The 12,035-nt window shown below is 43.4% G+C and overlaps 2 protein-coding genes across 2 annotated transcripts in view; one reads left to right on the top strand and one right to left on the bottom strand.

Annotated features, from left to right (window-relative positions):
• LOC308280042 (receptor tyrosine-protein kinase erbB-4-like) overlaps positions 1-12,035 on the bottom strand; it is a 789,750-nt gene that overhangs the window by 301,024 nt on the left and 476,691 nt on the right. The window contains 1 exon segment of the mRNA XM_080720298.1: positions 8,094-8,138. Coding sequence (XP_080576424.1) covers positions 8,094-8,138 — 45 coding nt within the window.
• LOC308309335 (histo-blood group ABO system transferase 2-like) lies at positions 3,795-4,787 on the top strand (the record flags this gene model as incomplete). Its single annotated transcript, XM_080754886.1, has 1 exon — positions 3,795-4,787. The coding sequence occupies one exon, from the start codon at positions 3,795-3,797 to the stop codon at positions 4,785-4,787; it is 993 nt and encodes a 330-aa protein (XP_080611012.1).

The following is a 12,035-nucleotide window of genomic DNA, read 5'->3' on the forward strand; positions in this document are numbered from 1 at the left end:
CCGAATTGGTTTATCTGTAGGCTATAGAAGTGATATTAAACTAATTGTATATCTGTTCTTGAGGTAAGTGTAAGTGTAAGTGTTTCCCCACAAAATCACAAAGGCTAATTTGGGAACCTTTGGGATACACGATTATATCAAAGTGTCCAAAAAATGCAGTTAGTGCACTTTGTAAATGAGCCTCCGATATCAGCACTGGATCACTGAATTAGCAAAGAAGTTAGGTTTCTTAGCTTGTTTAATGTTTGTACTGTGTGTAATAGGATATACTGTGTGTACAGTTTTTGTTTGTAATTCTTGGTTTGTAAATCAAAGATTAATAAGCTTATGTAAAGATTTATAGAACGTGTGAAGACCGACATATTCAATCATTTTTTGTTTTGTTTCTTTGAACTATTTAATCTACCATTAAATAGCAGATTTTTTTTTTTTTTCTTAAATTTTTATCCCACGATTTTTGTAACCCATTTTTTCACCCGGTGCCAATTGCCTAAGCTGTGATCCTGGGCTCTACTCTCCCTCTGCCAACCTGGGGAGGGCCCCGAACTGAGCTCATGCTTCCTTCAATGCATGAGGAGTGAGCAGGCCGCTTCTTATCACCTGACAGGGGGAGCTTCTCCGGTTGGACGTAGCGCGTGGAAGGAACACGTTATTCCAACCAGTTCCATTCCCCTCCATCAGGCGCCCCGGCTGGCCAGGGGGAGGCTTTATAGAGACCAGGATTACTGCATGTTTTTGTGAGGGTATCTACCCTAGGAGACACGGGGAGAACATGCAAACTCCACACAGAAAGGCCCTTTTGCCAACCCCACATAGGGTGTGGGCACTGATGACGCAGAGGAGGGAACACGCCCCCAGCACCCACAGTGTCCCCCGGCGGGAATCGAACCCAGGACCTTCTAGCTGTGAAGCGACAGCACTACTGACTGCGCCACCGTGCCTCCGTAAAAAAAAAAAAAAATAGCAGAATTAATGGTATTATATTTTTTTCTATGAGTGGCTTTGTGTGTATCACGCCCATATATGGTCATTTTAGTCCAGAATGAACAGGCTTTTTCAAAAACAGAATGTCCGTTTAATTACCATATATGGTGATCTCAGTCCAGAATGAACAGGGTTTTTCAAAAACACAATGTATGTCACCTCATGTCCATATATGGTCACTCCAGGCCAGAATGAACAGGTTTTTCCTGTCCCGTACGTGCAAAATATCAGTCCAGAACGAATAGGCTTTTTCAAAAAGCAAAATGTGTGTCCCATGTCCATATATGGTCATTTCAGTTCAGAATGAATAGGCTTTATCTGTCCTGTACGTCCAGAATATGTGTGCGGTGTCCCTCCCGATCAGATGAATGGATACTTTGAGGATTGGTCAAGCTTCACATGATAATTTGGCCTTCAGGTTGTATCTGTCTTGTACATGCAATAGGTCTCACCTATGTTTTTGAAGCGGTGAAAGCCGCTTCCAAGGAGTGGCTTTGTCTGTCCCGTACCTGTTTTTTTTAGGATTCCCATAGATTCTCAAGGAGTGAGAATGTCTGTCCTGTACATGTCCCGTGCATGCAGAAGCGAGGATTGGTCAAGCTTCACATGACAATTTGGCCCTCCAGACAAAATCATTCATTCATTCAGAATTCATAGAAAATACAGAACCTATAGAAAGTATAGATCTAGAACACAGAATGTATAGATCTAGAACACCGATTTCATAGCTCTAGAACACATGGAATAAAGATTCACCACTTTTTTCCTAATGGCCGGCCTGGACCGGCCGGGAATGAACCAGCCGTTCGGGAGTTATCCCGCTTTCCAAATGGCCAGCACGACCCTGCCAGTCATGTTGCCATACCTTAGCAACAGGCATGATGAATTTATTTTAAGAAGTAATTTTTTCCCCCGGGTTTCTACAGTTTCTTGGGCTGGATATGGCAGCCTGGAACGGTTGTTCAAGTGCAGCTAAACTTGGCATGTAGTAAACGTGCCACAACAACAATGAATTGCACCTGAATGACACCTGGGAATATACCATTTTGTCAGAATGGGGAGAATACTGTAATTCAGCAACGTAACCAGCTCAGATAGACAAAGAGACATTCATGGATTTATATTTAAAAGTAACTTTTATTTTCCCCCCTGGACCCAGGGTATGGCAACTGCATACCCCTGCCATACCCAATTGACGCCCATGGGTAGACCTTCAGGGTTCCTTGAGTTGAGGAGGGGGTGCAAAGGGACTCTATCTGGAACTCAAATAGATATTTGGTTCCATGTAGGCCTGATACACTCTCAGAGTTCTGGGGGTCCAAATTAAAACATTTGGTAACAACTGAAGTGAATTTCCAAAACTTTTCCAGAACTTTAAACCAATTTCCAGGCCTATGTAAGTCATTCAGCACAATAATGAGTCTCTTACTCCTAGAGTAATGCTCAAAGACAGGCAGTGTTGTAAAAAATAAAGCAGAGAATGGTATTATGGTATAATTTCATGCAAAAGTATTTGCTACACCATCTATACTAGGTCATTGATCACATGGCGGACTGTTACACCACAGTTGATGGCCTACCAAATTCAGTTACCTACCCACATACCTGGATGTTGTGATCACGTGGCACACTCACGCTTGCAAACACGCTGGAAAATTACAGCAGCGTCATTGATTGATTGATTGAAGAGTTTATTAGCAGTTTGCAATTGAAAAAAGTACAGTTTCATGACAGCACAAATCAAGTACAAGGTCAACTAAAAGGAGATCCTAGTAAGTTTTATGGCTTATTTACACAGGAACCACTTTATGTATCTCATATAGCATTGAAAGACAGACGGATAGAACATGGTACTATAGTAGGATAACATCAATTACAAAAGCAGAAAAGGGGGAGGAAAAAGGGGGAGGGGGAGAGGAAACAAGGGGGCTTAGTCTATTTACAAGTCTCGAGTAACAGCCGCCTGAAGGTGACTTTTCATACCAATTTTGAAGGAGGCTAGGGATTTTGCACTCCTTTAAGGCTTGTGGAAGGGCGTTCCACATGTTGGTGGTATAGCTGGAGAACGAATTAGACCCTTTTATAGTGTTACATCTAGGTTGAACATGTTTAGTGGAGCTGCCTCTGGTGTTATGATCGTTTAGGAAGTAGTTTGTCAAGTACTGTACATGGGTACCTTGGAGGTGTAGTGTATCTTATACACCAGGTCCATTGCAAGATGCTGTACTCTGTCAGCTACTTTGAGCCACCCCGCGCTTTTGTGGTGATGAACGGTAAGGTGGGCCCGAGGAGGAAGACCAAGCACGACCCTAATCAGTTTGTTCTGGGCTGTTTGGAGCTTAAACGTTAAAATGTTCTCTCTGAATTTCGCCAAATGTGCCACAGCGTAAGTATGCATGCTGCGTGTCACAGACTACCTCCAGGCTATTACTATTCCCAAATATGGAGATGGTCTGATGTCACAGTAGCCTACATCATAGATGACATCACATGTACGTATTATAAATGTATATAACAGGTTGAGGACTTTTTGTCATTGCATTCTATATCAGTCGTCTATGTAGGAAGATTGTTGGAATACAACCTCATTAAATTCAGGGAACTTCCCGGATCGAAGATTGCAAATTTTCACTGTAGGGCTTTTATTAATTAATAAGACTACAGAAGGAAGGAAGGAAGGAAGGAAGGAAGGAAGGAAGGAAGGAAGGAAGGAAGGAAGGAAGGAAGGAAGGAAGGAAGGAAGGAAGGAAGGAAGGAAGGAAGGAAGGAAGGAAGGAGCGCTAACCAAACCACACCAAGGGGAAGAGAAAATGAAGCGATATTTTAATTGTAAAAGACGCTGGTGCTTGGTGGTGCTGCTGATCACTCTATTCATCCTTGGGCTGTGTCTTTTAAGGGGGCTGAAATACAATGAAACGCCCCCACTGAGGCCGAACCGGCCCTTGAAGCAACCAAACATCGTGACTGACCCGCGGCGTACTGACGTGGAACTGACAACACCGTGGCTCGCGCCGATCGTTTGGACCGGGACCTTTGACCCAGCACTGTTAGACGCACTCTACGAACCGCGCAATATCACCGTTGCCGTGACGGTCTTCGCCTATGGAAAGTACACACGGTTTCTGAGGGACTTTCTTGAGACGGCCGAACGCTACTTCCTTCTGCGCACTAATGTCCACTACTACGTCTACACAGACCACCCTGACGAGGTGCCTTCTGTGGAGCTGGGCCCCGGACGACAGCTGTTGGTCAGGTCTGTAGAGGGCAAAGACCACTGGCAGGACATCACAGCTGGCAGAATGAGATACATCCAATCTTTGATTGAAGACGAGCTTCGCGGCCACGCCGACTACATATTTTGTTTTGATGTCGACATGATGTTCCACGCTCCCGTTGGAACGGAGATCCTGGGCCAACTCGTCGCAGGGATACACCCAGGGTTCTTCACTGTGCAGCGCAGTGAGTTCACTTACGAACGCAGGCCTGCGTCGGAGGCGTATATGGCCCCTGATGAAGGCGATTATTATTACCAAGCAAACATCTTTGGAGGGGAGCTGGCCTACGTTCATCATCTGGTTTCGACATGTGGACGCAATATTGAGCTTGACGCCCAGCGAGCAATAGAGGCAATATGGCAGGACGAATCTCATTATAACAAATACCTTTTCCTGTATAAACCCACCAAGCTCTTGTCCCCTGAGTATTTGTGGCACGACTGGGTGCCCTTAAGCAAATACCAAGTGATGAAAATCAAACGATTGTCTTCGGTCGTTAAGGATTACGCCGAAGTACGACCCAATTAACCCATTTGCTATATACTGTATATACAGTAAAGCTGGCAAGCTTACCGTACGGTCCGTTGGAAAGTGCTGGCACGATGCGAGGCGTTGTTGTGTGCTTGTAGATCGGTTGTTTTCACTACTGCTGTGCGACAGCCTTGTATGATGAAGCAGGGCTTTACTTTGCGAAGAAACGTACAAATTTGAAACTTGCAGATACGAAGATTCTTCCCGACAGTGACGATATTTACACCCCTGTATTATGTTTGTGTGCCCATGGATTCTTGGGACATGAAAAGTGTGCCCATGCAGAAAGGAGTTTGAGAAACACTGCTCTAGATGACAGCATGAAGTGACAGTTTGGAGACCTAAGACCTTTAACACATCTGCCGCCTTACACGTTTATAAACGTTCTATTTTGCCCAGCTATCTACCGCCTTACACGTTACTGTACGTTCTACCGTTTTTGGCCACTGGGGGGCACTGTTCACTAATATATGAGACAGCAATGTGTTCACAGCTCTTTGGGCAGCCTGTGATGCTGATAAAAAATTATAAAAATGTTATTCATGTAATCAGCTTTCTGCACACCTTCTTCAAGATGGCTGCCAAAATGGCCACCATCCACATGCTGTAATTGTTTGTGTGTGTTAATCTAAAAATAGATTTTTCTTGGGGTTGATTATATTTTTCTGCCAACTGCAAGGGGGCAATGGACATCTTCTGAGAGCTTATTTTTTTTCAAAAAATGTTTAATTTTTTTTTTATTTTCATTTTAATTTTTTGTAAAAAGCCGGGCAGTACTAAGATAGATTTTTTTTTAACCCTTGGCAGGCATTGTGTTAAGGGGGCTAATTTAAAAAAAAAATTCTGCACAGTTGAGAATAAAGAGGGCAAAATGCGCTGCTCCAAAAAAAGGCTCACGGAATCCTTCCCTCTCGACAACACTAGGGCAGCGGTTCTCAAACTATGGGTCCCAAACCAACGTGGGGGTCGCACATTGCCAACCAAATAAATAATGAATATATTTTAACCAAGAAACGCTTTAAAAGTGAAGTTGTTGAACTTGCGACCAGCGTGAAACGAACGGACACTCCTGTCCCTCACACGCGCGCGAGCACACACACACACAATCCACCGAGGAAAGACTGCAGAGGCAGACACAAACTGATTTTAAGTTAAATGTTCCTAAACGATATCCCAGGATTGTTTAAAATCAGCGGTTGTTTTTTGCACCTCAGTGGGGGTATTTCTGAATAGGAAGTTTCTAAGTAGGGGTGTTTCTGAATAGAGGTCTGCCCCCGGTACGGTTTCATGATGTACCACTAGTCCATTTTAGTTCCAACTGCCATCTGTACCCTCGCAGTGTTATATTTCGATCGCGCGACGCGATGTAACATTAACATTACCGACCCGCTCGCCCTGATTGGGGAGATCATTCCAGACAGACAGACAACCAGACCAGTTGTCGAGAGTTGGGGGGTGGTACTGGTACAAGTATGTGATTTGACATCAACGTTGACAAGATACTTTGTACCAAAGAGTCTGTGCCACAGACATTAAACCGATTATAAAATAAATAAAATAAAATAAAAAAAACACAGGAAGTGTCCTTGGACCAGCACCTGCTGCTGTAAATGACTTCCCACGGCCAAGGCGGGTCCTGCACTGAAGCTTTGCTCATGCCATTAGTACAGCGGGACAAGCTCTCATTCAACAAAAACACAATATCAAACTGAACCAAGCAATACGCTGATTTCTCAGATTCAATACCAAAAACGTCCTTTTTGAAGCGGTGAAAGCCGCTTCTAAGGAGTGGCTTTGTGTGTCCCCCATGTCCATATATGGTCATTTCAGTCCAGAATGAACAGGTTTTATCTGTCCCTAAATGTGTGTCCCCCATGTCCATATTATGGTCATTTCAGTCCAGAATGAACAGGTTTTATCTGTCCCTAAATGTGTGTCCCCCATGTCCATATGGTCATTTCAGTCCAGAATGAACAGGTCTTATCTGTCCGTAAATGTGTGTCCCATGTGTGTGTCCCATGTCCATATATGGTCATTTCAGTCCAGAATGAACAGGTTTTATCTGTCCCGTATGTCCAGAATATGTGTGTAGTGTCCGTCCCGGTCTGATGATTGGATGATTAAAAATGTCCCTAAAAATGAGGATTGGTCAAGCTTCACATGACAATCCGGCCCTCCAGATAAAATCATTCATTCATTCAGAATTCTGTAGCTCTAGTAGACAATAATTGTCTAGAGCTACAGAATTCTGAATGAATATTTTATACTCAGATTCACCGCTTCACTTCGAACCGAGGTTTGATTTTTTTGATGAAGAGTGAATGTTTGGACCCCAGGAAGAGTTAGCCTGGCATGGTCAGAATAATGTCACTGCCATAGATATTAGTCAGGAATCCGCATTTCCATGGGGCGAACTCCAAAAATGCCTCTATTGCCTGATGCCTGATAAACCCGCCTCTATTTGCCTACTGGGCCCTGATTGGTGCCCCACAACTTCAGGGGCAGGGAAATCCAATCACACCGAGCAGTGCCAGTACTTTTTTTTTTTTGCACTGGTAGATTTGTTTGGTTTCCAGGCTAAGGAAGAGTAGCCTTCACTGTGGCGAGGACTAATGGGGATCCGTAATAAGCGACAATAAACTATTGTAGAATAAACTGAATGAGTGAACATGATGATAATGATAATGGCCCAGTTTCCCAAAGCGATTTTAGACGATCGTAGCTCACACATGGTCGTAGAGACCAAGCCCAAGTCATGTTCCCGTGTTTCGGGTTCGGGCAGAGCGACTTATTTTGCCCCCTACAACTACACCAACATTCAGATTTCACAAAGTGCTTAATAACGTCTCACACCTGTCTAAATACATTACGGCATTCTATAATTACTCGTATCCTCCGTGTTCTTTAATAAGAAGCCTTTTTATCCGATCGCGTTCTGTTTTCCCATGTATTTCCTGGCGTTCCCCATGCGCACCAACCCCATTGAGATAAACAGACAGTAATCGGATAAAAAGGCTTCTTATTAAAGAAAACGGAGGATACGCGTAATTATAGAAAGCTGTACCGTATTTAGACAGGTGTGAGAATGTATTAAGCACTTTGTGAAATCTGAATGATGGTGTAGTTGTAGGGGCTAAATAAGTCGCTCTGCCCGAACCCATGTTAACACAGGAACATGACGATCGGGGCTTGGTCTCTACGACCATGCGTGAGCTACGATGGGCTTATGATGGGCTAAAATCGCCTTGGGAAACCCGGCCAATGATGATGATGATGATGATGATGACCAGAAAGATCACTCACCTGTCCATCATGCCCACGCAGTCTTGGAGCCTGGGTCCGACGCACCTGGCAGGAGGAGAGCAAAGACATGATCACTCACACACAGCGTTATGAAGTCAGCCGTCTTTCCTCAACGTCAATCACCACCTGTCTCCTGTCTGTCACTGTGGGAGCCCGTGGAATACTGACACCTGACCCTGTCCACAGGACCAGCTTTAACCCACTGGAACTGAGGAAGCATCTGTGACATCATTTTAACCGTTATTTTATACTTTGGATATTCAGAAATATCAGACATATAAACTCTGCTAGTTTAGAAAAATCGTGAACATGTGTGCAAATCTTTGAATAATTGCGACCGTCAGGTCGAAGTTACTATCAAAGCCTCCACCGTCTGTCAGTCAGTCTGTCTGTCTGTCCGCCTGTCCGTCTGTCCGTCCGTCCGTCCGTCCGTCCGTCAGTCTGTCCGTCACGTCACACTTTCCCCCTACTCATATCTCCGCCACCGTTGCCCCGATCCATGCCAAACTGTGCACACACACTCCTTGGCTGCCAAACCACAACCCCCCACCATTTCTCATTTCTCAAATGGCCCTCAGCCTCTTCTAGTGCCACCATGAGGCTGATTCTTGCAAGACACATTTTTGGACGCTGCTACTACAGATTTTGCCCTAAAATCACGCAAAGCGGTACACAGTATCTCTACAGTCATGTCATCAACATGGATCTGTCCCATTTCCCATATTCCCTCCTGCTTGGCTACCATTGCCTTCCAAAGTTTGTGTATGCAACCTGGCGGTCGCTTATCTCCCGATTTAGGGAGTCTTACTGGTATTATACCAGTAAGTTCTTTCAAAGAGAACTTTTAAAACTCAAATATTTGCTTCTGAATCGGGTCCTCAGGTCTTATAATGGGTTATGGGCTTCATTTTGATTCACTTCACGTCCCGTCACATGATGTGACCTGCTCTTCCAGTATCCCGCTGAGGAAGAGAAGGAACGGTGGATAGAAAACAAAAAAAAAAGTGTCTGTTCTATTTCGTCAGATTATTAATAAAAAGGAAAAACTCCCACAACTCCCCCATCATTTGTGATGTGAGACTGTTAGTTAGGACTCTGCGGGGAAGGGGCTTAAGAGATTATCAGTGGATTCTTTGCAAAGGGGAAGTGAGGTTTAAACCATTTAGGCCTAGAATTATTGAATGCTTTAACTATTGAAAAATAGCAGGTATACAAGCTCACAGCTGCGAGCTTGTAGATCTGCTATTTTTGAAGAAAAAATAAATTAAAATGTGTGCACATTTTTCAATATATATTTTCCAAAGCAAACTTTTGTAACTCAAATCTCTGCTTCTGGGGGGTCCCTGGAACAACATATTTTGAGATGGGGTCAAATGTAATTTTGGGGATCCTTGACATGAAAAGGTTTGAGAACCACTGATTTAGAGGAAGGATTTAGAAGACTTGCTCACATTTTCACGATTTCTCAAAAATAGCAGATCTACAAGCTCGCAGCGCGGCACTCGGTGCCGCGCTGTGAGCTTGTATATCAGCTATTTTTCATAAAATAATGGTTGAAGTGGTTAAAATCTAACGCAACACGGGCGCGACGCGGGCGTCGAGGTTCCAGGTCTTTGAGGTTTAAAGCAAGCACAGCCAAGGACGCTTGCTTGTGGATGAGTAATGGGTTCAACTTTTCTTTTGGTGCATCATAAACTTGGGAGCCCGTTTCTCTGGAAAACAGATTGTCGGCAATCCCGCTGGATATTCCAGGCCAGAAGAGTAATAGTTATTATGAGAATGCTATAGAATCAGTTGTTCCACAGCAATCTCTTGCGTGATAATCGATCAGAGAAAATGCTTGGGAAAACAGGTAACATGTCTTATCATTCTCTAGCAACTAATGGAGCATAACTCAGCCCAAGGATTTTAATAATGACTTTTGCTATGTAGCGTTCTGGGCTGTTAGCTTATAGGCTTAGGAGGTATATTCCCTGCTTGTCTCAGTAATGCGGCCGTCGTTATTGTGGGCGCGCTGAAAGCGAGAACACTATGTTATCTTCATTATTTATAGAGTGAGTTCCGCCGCATAGTGAGTTCCGTCGCAGACAGTACAAAGGCAGGGCCTTTAGCCAATGAGGTGCAATCGAGTTGCGGAAAAACATCTGGGAGTGGTGGTAGCTGGAGTATTGGTTGAGCTTCACATGACAGCCCACTAAGCAATTTGGGGGTTAAAAAGCGTTCAAATGACGTCTTCACCGTAACCGGACGTCTAGCTAGATCCGGTCTGTGACGAGTTTAAATTTTAAAGTTTTTTCAACGTCTATACATAGCCTAGACATTGTAATACCGTCATTTAACCCTCTAAGGCCCGCATTAAGAAATACTTGAAATAAAAAATTGAAAAAAATCAGATGGTGTTGTAGGAGTCCTATTAACTCTCCTACTGCCAGATCATTTATTTATTTATTGGGTCTGGCGCCATCAAAAAGCGGCTTACCTTTGCGACGTTATAGTAGATAGACAGACAGACATTTATTTATTTATTTTTATTTTTTTGGGTTGTGCAATAGTGCACTTTGGTCTGCCAGGCAGCAGAGGGCGGCGTCATGCGAGAATGAATGTGAATTTGCCTGTTATGTGTTGAAGAAGAAGAAGACCAGTCACTGGCCACAGAGCCTCAGAGCCAGAGGAAATCAACAAGGAAGTGAATTGTTCTCCGTTGATCTAACGCATAATGGATTTTTTACACCATCACCGCGGAAAATGTGTTTACAGTAGACGGCCGCGCGACCCCTCATCAGCTTACAGTCATCAGACGAACGAACCGAACGAGCGCCGTATTGGCGGAGAGGTCTTGCGAAATCGGGCGAACGTGAACGTTCAAAGCGTGGGGAGAGTTAAGAGGAAAATGTAATGTTTTTTTCAAAAAAATGTTTTTGTAAGATTTTATAGCCATAAATCAAAAATCATAAATCATGCTCTAATTTACATATGGGGGATATTTTTCAAAATAATAACATATGTACATGTTCTAGACATTCTAATGATCACCAAAAAGAATAGTACAGGCATTTTACTTATGTTTTTTTGAGGTATAGCTTCCATGAAAAAGTGAGATGTTGTTCGTCAAAACTCTGGAATTTCAGCGGGTGTGGCGGGTGTGAATGTCAGCCCCTGTGGGGGGTATTTATATGCAAATATTGTGGCCAATGGCATTGTAATACTAAACAATAGAATCCAATGGTGGTGTTTAGGTGGTAGGGGGAGCTAAAATAAAATGATTTAAACCTTTTTTTGGATAAAATACAAACGTTGTAATATTACAACCGTGGGCCTTAGAGGGTTAAACGACTACATTTCGCCACTAGAGGCCGCCGAAAGTAGTGAAAATGATGGCAGCCAGCAGGATTTAAAAACACAATTTCTTGGTTTTGAGATCCTGTAACCTTCACGTCAAACCGCAGCTGATTGAATTTATGCCGCATTTTATTGCTGTTCATATTTGACACAAGTAGCCACCCAGATTCGAACTCACAATCTTCTACATACCAGACCCAAACACTAACCGCTAGACTAGGACCACTGATACAAGTGAGGAAGTATCTTGCACTATTTGTATGTGACATATTGCCTCCCGCTGTTCGTTTTAGGTCGGTGCATTTTGCTTAAACTAACTTTATATTGATACATATTATAAAACTATTTTATTTAATCATTATCATTGAATGGTGGGGTACGTGGGGATGTGGGGAGAGTCGAACAGCCGTACGTGTTTGTGTTTATATTGCTGTCAGAATGAATGTAACTCAGAGAAGTAATAGCCTATGCTGTCAGCACCACAGCATTATTTATTACACTTTTTTATTTATTACAGAATTTTTCAAAGGACTTATTGCCCAGCTTTTTATAGACGGATAAAAGACGTGCAATGACCAGAAAACTGCTCAGTGGATGCAAACT

Source organism: Nannobrachium achirus (genome assembly GCF_963921795.1).
Source record: "Nannobrachium achirus genome assembly, chromosome: 24".
NCBI lineage: Eukaryota > Metazoa > Chordata > Actinopteri > Myctophiformes > Myctophidae > Nannobrachium > Nannobrachium achirus.